The sequence below is a fragment of the Megachile rotundata genome, chromosome 14, assembly GCF_050947335.1.
Source record: "Megachile rotundata isolate GNS110a chromosome 14, iyMegRotu1, whole genome shotgun sequence".
NCBI classification, from domain to species: domain Eukaryota; kingdom Metazoa; phylum Arthropoda; class Insecta; order Hymenoptera; family Megachilidae; genus Megachile; species Megachile rotundata.
Window position 1 is genome coordinate 6,520,585 of NC_134996.1, and position 17,275 is coordinate 6,537,859.

Consider the following 17,275-nt stretch of genomic DNA (forward strand, 5'->3'; position numbering starts at 1 on the left):
TTACTTTCATCGTTTCAACTAATCCATTTAACCTTCTTAAATTTTCATTTCAAGGATAAATCATCTATTTTAGACAAAATGAATTTGTGGAATTTCAAAGGGAAAACTTAATTTTTCTAAAATAACATTTGGGAAGAGTTTAAAATTGACAAGATTTATGTTTGAAATGAAAATTTCAGAAGGTTAAATGGATCAAGTGAGATTTGAGGAAAATGAAATTTAAATTACTTCTTATAAGAAATTTTAAATTGCTCTTCCAAATTGTCTATTTAATGCCTATTTAAAAAATCTTAAAAATACATTCACCAAAAAAAATTTCATTTAATATTATTGAACTAGAGAATGCAAATATTAAAAACTTGAACAGTGCATAAGAGTAAAAATGGAATATAATTCCGATTTTTACGGACCCTTGCCTAAACAACCCTCCCCAGAGAATTTTACGTCCGCCTTAACAGGAACCGTGGAATCAGCTTTCGAATCATCTCCTGCTGGCAAGTGCGATAAAAAAGAAGCACGATAATCACGAGAATTGTAGGCGATTCGACTGTTCGTTCGATTCAATAGGGTAGTTTTATCGGAACCAGACGCGTAAGGGCGCAGTGATTTTTCGACTCGGGTTTCGCTCGACGAGAGCCCCGAGAATATTGAAATCATAATGTAGCCGACCATGAATATTATTCAGGTCTTAAGGCGATATAATCCAAAATCGATGGAGCCACGTGGAATAAATTTGGCACCCTGCTGTTCGCACTAAGCGCCCTGCAGCTCGGGGCGCCAGGTTAGGTGCTAACTGTTAGGAAAAGTACGTCCACTTATTAACCGCAATAACATTCCTCTTCTTTTCATTTTTTCATGCAATTTCCTTGTGAACGTAATATTATTTCTTATGTAAATATTCAATGACATTTATCAATCTTTTCAATGACATGTTATGTGTTGCAATTTGAAAATTAAATTTAAAATCATGAAATACAAAATCATTGTGCACTTCATAAGAATTTAAGTTCTCGTTGCACAAGTTTTTTAATTTTAAACGAAAATGAATTCCCTCATTTTTATAGATTATATTGGAATGTTTAGAAAGGGTGTAATAATAAATATTTCTTAAAAATTTTAGAAATTTATAAAAAATAAAGTTTATGAACCTAACCTCAAAAACGACAGGTTATTTGATGGACCTTCCATGAATTAAATTATACTAAACACAGATTTGATGTTATTTTGTTACAATTATTTTTGCCTTGATTTGGCAAAATTACAGAAGCTTTTTCTTGCAGAAGAGAAGTGAAAATATTAAGTACTTATTAAATTAAGATAACTCGTTTCTGTTTACACAAATGTGTCACCGAATTTATCAAGAGCTGTATATACTCAAAATTCACCAAATTAACAGCCAAATATTTTATTTCTGTTTCAGATCTGCCAATTACGCGAACGCAACGAAACAATGTGAACTGTCGGATATGGACCGATTAACCGTTGCAGGCTCCAACGCTTTCCAAATAGCTAAAGGTTTCGATTATCTGGAGAATCATTGCGTAGATGAACCCGTGAAGCTGTGCGAATTCAAAAAATTGACCGGTCGCATCTTGAAGACAGTAGACTCCGTGTACCAAGATGTCGGCAGCGCCGAAGAGTGCAGAGAACTTTGCTTGAACTCGCCATTCCGTTGTCATTCTTACGATTATGGTGACACCGGTGACATGGTCTGCCGTCTCAGCCATCATTCCAGAGCCACTCTCTCAGACATTCAGGTAAAAATTGGAAAAATTAGTTGTTTTGAATATTTGCACAGGAGTTAAATGTCTTCTATCAACACCTTTGTATCGACTGACGTTTATGGCACGTTACCTTATTTGAAGAGCCACTTGACAAGTTTTAGCTTGCATAACTTTGTTGGGTTTATGGTAGTATGAAACATCTCTCGTGGAAGTTACATTGCGGAAGCGGTTGTAGTATCACAGTGTATATACTTAATACGAAAAAAATGGCTAAACTGCGTAATTTGCAAATTTATGGACTTTTGCATTCTTGTATTATTCGAGTAAAAGTCTTGAAGAATATCAAGTATTAATAGGAAGTTTCTTTAGCTGAAAATTTTCATAAGTTGTTAGGTTTGAAGACTACTAAATTTCAGAAGCTTTAAATTCATCAATTTTTAATTTTGTAATTTTCTGAATTCAAAGATGTAGAAATTTGTAAATATGTAAATTTCAAGCTTATGAAATTTCAATGATAATTAACATTATTTGATGTTTTTTTAAATATATGTAAAAGTACTTGATTTGCAAAAGAGTGAATTTCATTTGCAAAAGAATTTAATTTTCAATTGGATGAATATAATTAGCAAAAGGGCAAATTTTGTAATATATTAAACAAAATTCATATATTCTTCAGACAATATGATAATAATAGTAGAAGTTTCCACTCTATCAAATTTAAATTTATTAAAATATCCCAAAAAGTCAAATGATCTACCCAGTTATTAAAATATCCCAAAAAGTGAATTGATCTACCTAAAATATGCGGTTACGCAATAACGGAATAATAAAAATTAAAGTTCGTGACAAAAACGCCAGCAAACAACAAGTTTCGTGAGATTTCATTTGCGCAAACTTCCTTTAATTCATTCGGTATACGAAGTAAAACAATTCGACGACAATTTCGAGTACAGAACTCTGTTGGGAATCGAACCACACGATTCAGCAGCCCACGTAGCACGTTGAAAGGGTCGACGTGGATTTTCTGTAAACGCGATTACATCGCACACGCGTGAACCAGCCCGAACAATTCGCCGAGAGCGCATTCGTGGAAAATCGAGTTTCCATCGCAGATGCTTACCCTATCGAGGCTGCGGATGGCTCTTCAGCTTGTGCATACGGGAGAGAACCGTACCTCCATGGCCCGAGGAAGTTAAGACAAAGACTTTTCTTCTCGCCAACCTGTTGAAGAATCAGTTCACTCTATTTCCGCTGGCGTTTGACGTCGAACCGAATCACTGCTGCTTTTTATATATCGCGATTCTTTTCCCACTTCCGTTCTGACCTGTCATGCAACGCGACGCAGCGCTTCCAAGGAAAATCGATGTTTTACTGTTTAATATTTTGCAATTTTGCTGGAAGTTGTGTTTATATTCCTTGCTTTATTGTTATGTGAGTTCACTGGTATTTTCTTGGAATTTTATTATGTTATTTTACTGTTATGTTATTGTCGTTTCTTCTGGACTGCATCATTTCCTCTTATTACCATGTTCATTGATCATCTTATTGTCAGTTCTAGTTTTACTGTTGTTTCTTCTAAATTTCTTTACGTTATTACTAGTTGTTGTGAATTCATTTATTTTACTGTAATTTCTTCTGATGTTTGTTATCAAACTTTCTAAACCTTTTCATCCTACTGTCAGTGATTCGAGCTTTTGCTGTGTCATTTTTGTGTCAGTGATATTAAAATTAATTATGTCACTTTAGCGTCAATTATTTTAAACTTTTAATTCATTTTACTGTGAATTTTACTGTCAACTGATTTAAATTTTAGTGTCATTGTAGTATCACTTTTTCTAAACTTTGTTATGTCATTTTACTGCCATTTGCTTTAAACTTTATTATGTAATTTTATTGTCACTTGTTTTAAACTTTATTATGCCATTTTTCTGCTATTTGCTTTAAAATTTATTACGTCATTCTTTTGTTACTTGTTTTAAACTTTAATATATCATTTTACTGCCATTTGCTTTAAACTTTATTATGTAATTTTATTGTCACGTGTTTTAAACTTTATTATGTCATTTTACTGTCACTTATTTTATACATTTTGCTGTCATTTGTTTTTTACCTTGTCACATCATTTTATTGTCATTTGTTGTTAATCTTCTTATACCATTTTAACGTTGTTTGTTCTAAACTATATTTTGATATTTTACTTTCAATTGATTATAGATTACTATAGAGAACTACAAAGAACTACAAAGATTTGCAATTATTTCAACATCACAATACTTATTAATATTGTCACATACCGAATCAAAATTATTAAATTTATTGTGATTAATTAATTATAAATTGATATTAAATGTCTTGGTATCATTAGTGATCAGTATCATAAATTTAGTGTAATTGAATATTTGATACTCCATATACAATACTCATATTGCAATGATTGAATATTTGATAGATTAACAACGTAACATTATATTAATTTTGCTAGATGGCAACTTGAAACGTAGTTGCATAATGAAATAATCGCATTCTCAGTGATTATAATTGTAATATAAAATATTGCAAATATTCGTTTCCTTGTAGTGTTTAATATCGTGATAATATATCTATTACTGTCGTTGTGTATTATTTTTGAGGACGTACTGTTTGATATTTAAATTCTAACATCTTAAAGAACATTAATTTTAATTTCAATAAATCAGTTATGTTCATGATATAAATAAGATGACATTTATAATATCAACAATATTATTAAGAGTACATTTAGAATATGGGAAGCATACTCGATTCGGCCATTTTAATTAATTCGTGCTCTGACCGTCAGTGTCGCATGATAAAATTATACACTTGCAATACTAAAACACGAGAAAATTAACCATCCATTGTTTAATCAATAATTTTCTTTTATTTTCTACCAGTTTTACATAGTCACTAACAAATTTTATTATTTACTTTCTAAAATATTTCTATGTTGCATATCATATAAGTACTCTTCACGTACTTCAAATACTAACAATAAGTAAAATTCCTTTAATCTAACCTAGAAATAAATGGATGAAATTAATCTTCATAATATAATGTAAAAAAAAATACTTTTACATCTACAAATTTCATAAAATAATTTAAAATAAATGTAACTGTAAAATTATCTTTCTTTTAAATGAATCTCTTTCTACAAAGTGAGTCATTTTCACGTATTTAATGAAAATGAAGATTTACAAGCAATCCTACTATTTCCTACATAATTAAACAGTATGTGCAGTAGGCTAATAATACTAGGCAAGAGAAATCATCGAAAGCAGTTAACGCGATATTTCCGATAATGAGCGAGCTGTTCTAGTTTGATGCATCTCGCGATTCATTAACGGATAACGTGATAAACAAGACTCTAGGGTTTCTGGTAATTTGCTGTACGAGCAGTAGATGATGATAATACGTACAGGAGATGTTTATGGGCGTGTATGCGAATTGTTAGTAATCATTTGCAACCATAAAAAGATCGATTGATTGTAGGTGCTACTCGGGGGGCTCAATTATGCTCAATCAAAATTTCAAAATTTATTTCTAAAAGAACCGAATTTTGTGGAAATGTAGGATTTAAATATATGTTTACAAAATTTTAAAGAATATTTTAATATTTTATAGATGTATATAATTGAGATAAAATATATTTTCTAGTTTATACTAAAAATAATATTAGTATTATTCTGTATGTGAAGTGTAGTTAAGAGATTATGTTTCATTTCACAGTGTCGAAAACAAAGTTATTTTTAACAATATTTTTTAAATTAAAAATATTTTAAAAATATTTTAATCAAGAATATTTTTAATAAGTTATTTTTTAATACTTAAAAATATTTTTTAATAATATCTTTATAAATTTTGATAGATATATTAATATGTATTATATATATTATATTTCTATTATTATTCTGAACTGAAATATTATATTAAAAGAAGAGTAAAATTATTAACATCACAAATTATTTAAAATTGTTAAAAATCTTCAAATTAAAAATATTTATTTAAACCTTGTTTTCTAAAGTAGACTTTCAAATCTTGCACACAAATGTTACTTTTCAACATACATTAAGTAATATCATTTTACCTTTTGTGTCAACTACGTCTATTTATTAAAATGCAAAAAATTATTTGTAATTAGAGTAGCAGTAATTATACTGATTAACCTTTGATCATTTCTAACAATATTTCTCAAAATTTGAATAATTCCTTTTCCGGGAATTCAAGTAATTTTGAAATGGAATATGCAGAAAGGGGTACAAATTTATTAGTCGACCTAATATTACCTAATAAATTAATGTCTTTATATTCAAACCAGTATTCCCGGAATACCTCATTAAAACTTGGTCTCTCCAATTCCTTTATGCAAGCATGTTCTTCACGCTTACACTAAATTAGCTAATTACCAACACACAAAAGCTTACTAGCTTTTATACGCAGTATACTTTTTAGTCTCACCATCTAATGAGTTCCACAGTCTCTGAGTTTTTGCTCCTCCACGAAAAATGTTCGCAAAGCGTGTATTATCACGTTCCGTGCTGCGTGAAATTTAAGGTTAATGATCAACGTTTAAAATCACGGGATAAAATCTTGTTGTCACGTTTAATATGTGTGTCAATGACTGATTATGAGTAATCGCTTTTACAACGTTGTTAAAGGCTTACTTTTTCAAGGCATTTTTGAGTAGTTGTTGATTTTAAGTAGAATAAATATAATAAATTTTCGAGTATCTCAAGTTTCAGGATTTCAAGTTTTTGAATTACGATATTTTTAGATTTTTAAGTTTTAAATTTTCCAGTATCTCAAGTTTCAGGATTTCAAGTTTCTGAATTCTAATATTTTTAGATTTTTAAGTTTTAAATTTTCCAGTATCTCAAGTTTCTGAATTCTGATATTTTTAGATTTTTAAGTTTTAAATTTTCCAGTATCTCAAGTTTCAGGATTTCAAGTTTTTGAATTACGATATTTTTAGATTTTTAAGTTTTAAATTTTCCAGTATCTCAAGTTTCAGGATTTCAAGTTTCTGAATTCTCAAATTGTTAGATTTTCAAGTTTTAACTTTTCAAATTTTCAAATACTTCATTTTTCAAATTAAGTTTTCGAGTCATTAAATGTTCAGGTTAACAAATTTAATTGTTTAATTTACAAGGTATGGAAGTTTTAAATTTTTATCCGTTCAAAGGATTAAAAAGAGTCAGTGAAGAGGTTAAACCAAGATTTTACATACGGTTAATACTTTGACACATGAGTGACACGTAAATTTTCATATCAATCACTTATATTACTTTGTTCATTTATCTAACTGAAACTACATATAAATTCACCTTCTACCGTATTTTGACAGGTCTGACTTGTGACACACTCACAGTTCAAAAATATAATAAACCTCACGCTAATTGATAATAGACTTTATTTTGAAATTTGACTCCAACTATACTTTGTATAGTCAAAGACCACTGCGTACAAAATTACATATCATATTATTTTGATACTTCAAAATGGACATATCATTTTAACCTTCTTTATTTGTTTCAATAATTCAGTTGAACAGTTATTTCTGCCGCACCTGACGACTCAGCTGCAATGCACACGAACTTCTCCCTGTGCAATTACACTGATTATATGTTCTTCTTTGTTTGCTCAGTCAAAGTAATGAGGACAAATATGTGATCTCATCAAGATTTCATAGAAGAAAGTTGCTCCTGTCTATTCAGGATAAATCGTATGTCAATGGTTGAACTACTTACAACTATAAATGCAACAAAATATTGCAAACTCATTTGGTTCACGACTGATTTGGATCAGTTGGACCAATTAAAATACTCATTTGCTTCACATGTTATTCGAATCACTTGATCTGTTAGAGTAGTCGTTTGGACCACTTGATCAGTTAAAATACCCATTTGGATCATTTGCTTTATATCTCATTTGAATCATTTAGTAATTAGTTAAAATACTCCTTTGGTCCATAACTCATGTGGACCACTTCAGTTAAGGTACTCATTTAAATCATTTAGTAATCATTTAAACAGCTCATTTCGTTCGCATCTCATTTGGACCACTTGATCAATTAAAATACTCATTTGCTTCTCATCTCATTTGAATCATTTGGTGATCAGTTAAAATACTCCTTTGATCCATAACTCATGTGGACTATTTCAGTTAAGGTACTCATTCCGATCATTTAGTAATCATTTGAACTACTCATTTGGTTCACATCTCATTTAGACCACTTGATCAGTTAAAATACTCATTTGCTTCTCATCTCATTTGAATCATTTAGTGATCAGTTAAAATACTCCTTTGATCCATAACTCATGTGGACCATTTCAGTTAAGGTACTCATTCCAATCATTTAGTAATCATTTGAACTACTCATTTCGTTCACATCTCATTTAGACCACTTGATCAGTTAAAATACTCATTTGCTTCTCATCTCATTTGAATCATTTAGTAATCAGTTAAAATACTCATTTGGTTCACAACTCATTTCGATCATTTGCTTCACATCTCATTTGAATCTTGGTGCTCAGTTAAAACACTTATGTTGTCCATAATCCATGAACCATTTGGTGCTTGATTAAAGTACTCATTCCGATTGAAACAACTCTTCTGGGTCACATTTCGATCATTTGCTTCACATCTCATTTAGATCACTTGTCGATCAGTTGAAATACTTGGTTCACAATTAATGTATATCATTTGATGACCAGTTAAAATATCACCTAAAAAAATGTGCAAATATTTCGATCCAACGATGTGTTAAATAAATGAATAACAATAAGGACCATTTGCTTTCAGGAACCTTATCTAGACGTGCCTGAGGGATCAACGTACGAGTTGAGCTCCTGCTACAACGTCACCATCGACTGCCGTGCTGGCGACATGGTGACTCGAATCCAGACCAGCAAACTGTTCTACGGCAAGGTGTACGTGAAGGGATCGCCTAACTCGTGCGTGCAGGATGTGAAAGGTGCCTTGGAATTCGAGCTCCGGATGGCTTACGACGATCTGGAATGCAACATTAGACAGCAAGGTCTGGGCCGGTACCTGAACGACGTCGTGATTCAGCATCACGACACCATCGTCACCAGTTCCGACCTTGGCCTGGCCGTCACCTGCCAGTACGACCTGACCAACAAAACGGTGTCGAACGAGGTTGACCTCGGTGTGCACGGTGACATAACTCCGGCCTTATCTGAAGAGGTGATCGTGGATTCGCCCAACGTAGCCATGAAGATCACCGACCGCAGTGGAAACGAAGCGATCCCAACAGCCGAAGTTGGTGATCCCCTGGCGCTGAAGTTCGAGATCCTCGACCCTAACAGCCCGTACGAGATCTTTGTAAGAGAACTGGTGGCCATGGACGGCGTCGACTCCAGCGAGATAGTCTTAATTGACTCCGACGGTTGCCCCACCGATCACGTTATCATGGGCCCACTTTACAAGTCGGCTACCACCGGCAAGGTAAGTGTTCCAGCTACAGTGCTTTATCATCTATCGTTGTACCGTTGCGAGAATGTGCACTCGATGTGGACTCGCGCTAAATTCTCGGTAGCCTCTCAACGACCGGACACGTACACTCCTTTCTTTTTGTCATCCTTTTTTCAAAAGGTTTTCTTGTTAGCAAGCTTTTGTAGGGTTAGGAGCTTGAAGACTCGTAGATAGGAATGTTATGATTTTACGTGGAGTTTGATATGTAAAGATTTGGAAGTTTGGAGGAAGTTTAGGATTTGTTAGTTTAGGGATTAGGGGATTTAAGGACCTGTCTGTTTGCTGATTTGCTAGAGTAAAGATTTTGAAATTTGACGATTAAGTAGAGAATTTGAATATTTAATTATTTACATATCTATATGTTTGAACATCTGACAATTTGAATACCTGATAATTTGATAATTTGTATATTTGAACAATTGAACATTCGAAAGCGTCACTATCTGTAATACTAATATTTAAACATTTTATTATTTTTAAATTAAAAGATTTTACTGCTGAGAGGTTGAAAAAATTGAATCTTTGAAAATTCAGTATTAAAAACTGAAGAAGCATAAATATTTAAAAATTTAGAAGTTAATATTTAAACATTTTTTTATTTTTAAATTAGAAGTTTTTACTGCTTATCGATTAAAAAAATGAAATCTTTAAAAATTCAGTATTTAAAAATGAAGAAACGTAAATATTAAAAAATTGAGTACTTGAAAATTTATAAAAAAAATGTTAAAACTAATAAACCTAAAAATGTGCAGATCAGAATATTTGAAAATAGAAAAATCGTAAGTTGAAGAAATCTAGGAACGAGTTAAAAATATGAAAATTCTCGGAACGAAGGTAGCAACTCTCCCTGGAGATGTCGAGCAGACACGTACGGAACTACTCTTCTTCTGTTCCTTTTTTCCCCTTTTCTTTTCAAAGCGGAAATGTGTCTCATTAGCTCTCTTCCCTCCCTAACATCGTCGCCTTTAATCGAACTGTCATCTCGCACGCTAAAGACGAACAGAGCTACGTGACCGTGCGCTACGCGTCGCGTCGCGACGCGGACAAACGTGGTTACACAGCGAACAGCTGTCACTGCAAGAACTATTATTACCTCGTGCTGGCACCGAGACGCCTTGTAATTCCTTGTACACTCGGTTACAATGTAGGTTTCCTTCGGATAAAGACTGTAGGAGAACGTTCCCACCATTTGTTCTTAAGACAATTATATATTTCTTTGTTTAAAAATATTAGAGTAATTAATTTGGAAAATTTTCGGGATGTCTCGTTTTAAATTTATAATATCACAAATTACGAAATTTGCAAATTTTTGCATTTTTAAATTTATATATTTGCAAATCTTCATATTACAAAATTTTGAAGATTATAAATTTTTAAGCTTTCTAAATGGCAGATTCTATTCATCACTTTTTGCCAACTAATCAATATACATTATTATTGAATGCAATTATTCAATATTAGCCATAATTGAAAAGATCCTCCTATGAAAAAGTCCTCAAATCCCTAAACTTCCAAATCTACAGATTGCTAAATTAAAAATTCCTAAATTTTCCAAATGTACAGCTTCCTAAATTGAAAATTCTTCGAATGTCCAAATACCTAAATCCCGAGTTTGCAAATTTCTGAATCCTCCAACTTCCAAAATTCCAACCCAAATTCAACAACTGAAGCAATTAAAAATCTCCAAATTTTTCAACTGTCAAAAGTCCAAGTACCTAAAAGTCCAAAATCATAAAAACAACTTCTCTAACACGCGTGCTTCTGAGACATTCTGTACACGTCGCATCCCAGAGGGCTAATTGTACCTTCAGCCTGTTCATCCAGCAGCAGTACTCTATATCCGTCAAAACGCAAGATCATTTATTTACCGAATAATCAGGCAGACGGCAGTAAACATTAGACACGTAGAATAGCGTCCAATAGTCGAGGAGAACGCGAGCCTACATCATCACGCGACGTCTTAGGAAAGGATGGTGCATCTGCGACCTATTACGGGGCGAGCAAATTGCTTCCCGTCGTAAAATCCGTTCGAGTGATTGATTAGCATGATGTCTGGCTAAGACTCGTGGTTTCTTCCCTTCTCGTTCGTGCATTCCCTTGTCGCAGAAATGCGTCACATTCCCATAACGGTAACCGATCGGGTATCGACATTATCAGCAGTGAGGCATCTCCATTAGCGCTGTCGTACGAACTCGTCAAATTAGAACTCTTATGTAAGTCGTTTATTTTGAAAGGACATGTCCATTTTTTGTCGCTGTTCACCGAGCACGAGGACCGGTTTCACCTGAATTTTTATAATCAGCTACAAATTAGGTGAGTCATCGAGTGACGCACATGTGACGCACTCCTCAACTGTGATCTAATATTTGAATTTTTAATACGCTTTAATTTGGCGTTTATGTTGAATTACAATTTGCACAGTCAATAATTGAAATAATACCAAATTGATAAAATATATCAATTCTTTTTGTCTTTTAATATTGTGTAATTAGTTCAAACAGACCTAGGTTTAGACACACTTAACAAATGACTTGGGCAAATCTTTTATTCACGAAAACCAATAAATTAGAAAATATAAAAACTAGTAGACAAATTTAATAATTTTTTAGTCTATTTCCAACAATATTTCCCCAAGGTACCACCAATAATTTCCTTGCCACCAGAAAATGTCGCGAATAAACTTTAAAAGCAAGTAGTTTCAATGGAAACATAAAACCTTTGTAAGAAAGTGAAAACATAAATGAAAGTCCCTGAAGTCTGTTCCACCTGCGCACATCGCATATTTCATTTACGATCTCATGCAGAATGTATTTATTACACAATCCTGAGGTGCCTCCATTTCAATCTACTCGTCAGGCGTAAAAGAACAGAAAAGAGGCGGCAATCACGAGAAATAAAAATCGAGCATTGAAGTATCAATTTCAGATACAAAAACAGCAGAAAATGAATTACACAATCGGTATTAAATTGCTGAACGAAAGAGTACAACTTAAACAGATGGCAGATAGAAAGGAAACAACAAAAGGATGCAAGAAAGTAGTCGATGTTTTCTTGTAGTACCAAGACATTGATCAATGATTGTACCACGCCCACTATCGGGATGAATGACGTTATCGATGTAACAACCACTCAAACATCGATGCGTGCATGTTAAAGCGTCAAAATACAGCTGCATCATCGATGAGAAGCGATTGCATGAGGATATGGGATCCTGTGTTGTGACAGTAAATTGCTTTTGAGTTTATACGGTACCAATTTCAACTTTTTGTAATATTCGGGTTATGCAGTAGGGAGTTTAGAATATTATATTTAGAGGAATTAGTGTAAATTGCATCTGGTCGAAATTGGGATTTAATATAGTGTGGGGTGCATTTCAAGCTTTAAATTATTATAGGAAAACAGAAATAATAGTTGTGAATAGTTATAGCTATTTCGAAAGGAAAGAAATTAACCAATAATCTATTGATAAATGAAAACTTCATTTCAAGATTTAGAAGTTTATTTATTTTAGAAGTTTTTAGGATTTGGGAAATTGGGGACTTGGAAGTTTGAAGAGTTGATCGTTTGAAGATTTGTAAATAGATTTATTTGAAAATTACTAACTGAAAATTTAATTTGAAAGATCAAAAATGCGACATTTTTAGAAAAATTGTTGAAAATCAAAGACTACAAAAATTGCATCTAAAGATTGGAAAATTTAAAAATTTGAAACAGTGAAAATTTAATCTAAAAATTCGAAAGCTCCTAACTTCTTATTTGAAAATTAAAGTCTGTAAAAATTTAATTTGAGTCTCCAAAAATTTGGAACTGTGAAAGATTAATCTTAAATGAAATTAATTAAGAAACCGAACATGTTAATCAAATCCATTCGAACTGAAAGCTGCCGACAGAAGATTGAAATCATACTAATATCATAGACTAAAAGTTTGTAATAAATGGTTAAAATGAAACGTCTCAATCATTAGATAGTCAACGCACGATTGCGACAACAGGAATTATTCTCTTATTAATGATCATCATTTCCGCATATTCCGCGTGGGAAGGCATGTAATCACATAGCTTCAAGATTATGTTAATGGACGAAAATGCTATTTGCTCGCTAAAATTGGGTATGTTAAGTCAGGCTAAGTATCTTCAGTAAATTAGATACGCTTGTGTATCAGGTAAGCCAAGTTCGTATCAGCCGGTTGTGTAATTTACGTTGACTATATTAAGTAGATTAGATAGATTAAACACGCCATAGGTTCGAGATATATCGATTAGACTCGACTGCACTTGATTACGTTAAGCATCACCAGACTCAAATTTTTACTGTATTAAGTACCAAACTTTGATGCAAATTCCTCTTCTTAATGAAGACGTTCATCTTCGATTTTTATATTCTTGTTAAAATATATTTCTAATTTTGCTAAGTTATAACTAGTATGTAATTACAATGTTCTCTTATTATAGCAAGTTTTATTATAGAAAGTCTATTAGGTTAGGTTTGTACAGCCGGTATCTTCCATATTGGACAAAGTCTTTAAAATGGTCGTATAGCGCGGGAAATTCAAATCGAATGAATGTTATTTCACGTTAACCTCTAATAATTACAAATCTACTCGTCGTAAATTTTCTGTATATTATTAATATTGTCTTTCCAAGTCTTTCTAAGACTTTATTTACAAATTTTACAAAATTAAACAGTTGTAGAAAAATGCAACAATCAAGCATTTTTGCTCATCCTTATAGCACTAGTTACTAAATATTAACACATCATTGATCCATGTTCAGGACGTTGTTAAACCTTCTTTCGAATGAGACTTCTTGAACTCTACAACTCTTCATTTAAACCCTTGTTTTACAATATTTTTCACATTCACGTGAAAACAGTCGCGTGACGCATTCACATAATGCACTCGCGCTTCAGCTGTGACAAATCTCTTTTAACATTCTTCCATTTGTAATTTAAATTCGATTATAGCTTACACAGGATAGCTGAATAAAAACTTGACATAGCATTTCAACGTTTTTACTCTATTTTAATTGCTAAAGCTACGATTCGACATACCTGACAAATAAATCATAGGGCAAAAATTTTATTCACGGCACAGGTAATCTCCTGACCCGACATTTTCAATAAACCCTTTTTCCTCTGTTTTAATATTGAAGCTGCAATTAGTTCCGTCAAACAGTAAGCAAAGGGTGAGAACAAAAAGTACTTCATATTCCGTCCAATTTCGTGTAGTGGCAAAATAGATGAGTTCCTTAAAGAAGCTGCCAACACATCCTGTACACAATCGAACAGCGAGGGGTTAACGCACCGTTGAATCATCGGACTTGGATGTTCTCGGAAGAAGTGAAGCATTTTCCGCGTTGAACGTCCGCGTACCGCAAGGCGATTGATGTTTCATCCGTATAGGAGTAAAACAAACGGATCGTTACTATAGTAGCAGCTAGAAACAAGATTCCCAGACGGGGCAAGAAGGGAGCTAGCAGCAAGGAGCATACCGCCTCGTTAACTCGTCGTTCCACATCATTTGCTCGCGCGGGTGGGGGCGCGTCATGGAGCAATATCGCTGTATTAGAAAGTAATAACAGTCCGAGGGTAAAGAAAAAAGCGGGGAAAATTTATGCCCGTTAATCCGAGAAAGATGCGCCGTAACGAGATATATCACCTATACGTGTGCCACCCTGACACCCCACACACCGTAACGCTATCTCTGATTCTACAGATCACGCTAACCTCATTTCCTCTCGAGACTTGTTCAAGTAACGAGGCCTCTACAGCTATGTCTCTGTACACAGGAAATTACAATTCGTGGAACAAGAGTGTGAGCAAAAGAAATGAATGAGATAAAGCTACGAGCTGCCATATTCATGTTAGCGGCTCTGTATTTACTTGTCAGACGCTGATAAAATGCTCCTTGAGATCGCTTCATATGCGCTGGAATATCGATGGTCATTCAGCTGTGACATATGAGGTTGCGAAAAGCAGCTGTCGTTGCAGAGAAGATGCAGGGGACAATTATTTGGGATATGTATGGAGGGAGGTTTACGGAGTGATATGTGGACAGGTTGAAGTTTGAGAATTTTAGGGGTAGAATCGTGAGAATTCGAAGTTTGAGAATTTGTAGATTTGGAGATTTGGGGAGTTGAAAATTTTTGGTTTTGAAAGATTTGAAAATTAAGGAATTTTGAAATTTGTGGATGTAAAAATTCTCCAAATTCAAAATTTCAAAATAAATTTCTATGGCGATAGAAATAAATTATATAAACTGCAGCTACACATATCCTTCTGCCAAAAATGTCGATTGACCTAATTAAAATTTTGCGATTATTTCTACAAAATTCCGAAACTCGAACAGATGAGTAACAAGTCAATGACTTGTATCATCATCAGTACCTAATTTTTTCAAACACCCAATTATTTCCAATAAGCATACATACAATATGTATGTACACATACTCCACATATCATATGTAAATAATTGATATGAGCATACAATTGCTCCGTTTCACGACGTAAACAGGTGTAGCAATTTGCAATTCAAGCGTTCACAAACAATCTAGCTGGTAACACGATGATTAGTGCGTTTTTCTTGAACACCGTTTGCCTGCAAAGTACCGTATGTTTATCACGATCACCATTCAACCAGGTTTTCCCATGGTGTTAAGCAGACACTTTGATTTTTCGTCCGATTCCGCGATCTAACGTTACCCGTTAATAATTTCCGCCGGTTTTTGCTCCGATGTAGATGATCTATGAAACGCAGGCAATTAAAGCGTGCTACCATGATAATTAAAGGGGTTTATAGGAGTACTAAAACTGGAACTTGAGAATCGGTTCGGAAATTAAAATGGATACGATAAAAGTCAGCGGAGATGCACCGGTTAAAACTGCAAGAGCCAGATGAATTATTTGGTGGGAAATGATATAATGGTAGGAAAGAATGCACAAAGGAAAAACATTCAGCAAAACCGAGCCAAGAGGTGCTCTTTGTGAGAAGCCACGAAATTGCCGGCGGTGAATTTCTCACTAACCAGAAGTCGGAATACCTTCTCTGTCGAATAAACCTGTTGAACAAAAAAAGACAAAGGAGAGTAAGAAAATGCTACCTTTATGAAAATAGTCTTTTTCTGTTTTGTCCGGGACGGTACTTCAGTTTTTTCGCTACTCATTTTTGTGATAAAGCGTGTTGCGGATGTAGTTATTATATTTATTAGGGGAAAAGGAATTGAAATTGAAATTAACATTTAGATGAACTTTTGGTACAGTAGGACTTAGAATTTAGAGTAAGTAGGACTTTGTCAAATTTCCAATTTTAAGAACTTATTTGAGGATAATTATTTATAATGTATTTTGGGGGATTTTAATGATTAGGTTTCTATATCACAGGGTACCAATGTTTTAGGATCCCAAAATTCAAAATTCAAAGCCAAAATTCACAAAGCTCTATAACTTCTGCTATTTCAAGGTTACAGTATCCTAAGATACTAAACTACAAGACTTCACCAGTTTTAATATTTTAAGGTTTCAAAGTCCCAAAGTTCCCAAGGTCCTAATTTGTCAAAGTCCCAAATTTCCAAAGTCTCAATCATCCCAAGTCTTCGTATAAAAATAAAAATCATTAGCATCTAACAATATTTCAAATATCTCCAAATTATTAAAGCCGTACGCTTCACTCCCCAAAAAGACTATAAACCTATTGCCAACCCATTCCCTCCAACGTGCCAAATATCGCAAAACTCTCTATATAAAACGTTATCTAAACCCTAGTAGTATTGGTATATTAACTCGCAAGGCTGTCGAAGACCTTTTTCATTTGCCAAAAATTTGATTATCTCCAGAGGGGTAATGGATGGCAATAAAAAACGAGCATCGCAGAAACATCCGGAGGTTCTGAGAGGGCTGGCAAAAGGATGCGTTCCGTCTAACCAGGAATTTGCCAAAAGTCGGCTTTTCCGGTATGTCTGTCACGTAGCCAAGCCGCGGAACGGAGCTCTTCCATTTCACAACCGGTTTGAATGAAATTGAAAACATTTCTCAACCACCGGGCTCA

General features: G+C 33.5%; 2 protein-coding genes across 7 annotated transcripts in view; one reads left to right on the top strand and one right to left on the bottom strand.

Moving 5' to 3' along the window:
• The window catches only part of neo (ZP and PAN domain-containing protein neyo), a 474,339-nt gene that overhangs the window by 442,469 nt on the left and 14,595 nt on the right, over window positions 1–17,275 (top strand). For both annotated transcript variants that reach the window (XM_076539810.1, XM_003704807.3), the window contains 2 exons: window positions 1,421–1,757; window positions 8,541–9,206. In XM_076539810.1, the coding sequence (XP_076395925.1) occupies window positions 1,421–1,757; window positions 8,541–9,206 (1,003 nt within the window). The remainder of the gene's footprint in view (window positions 1–1,420; window positions 1,758–8,540; window positions 9,207–17,275) is intronic.
• The window catches only part of Atg16 (Autophagy-related 16), a 792,563-nt gene that overhangs the window by 392,481 nt on the left and 382,807 nt on the right, over window positions 1–17,275 (bottom strand). The window lies entirely within an intron of this gene.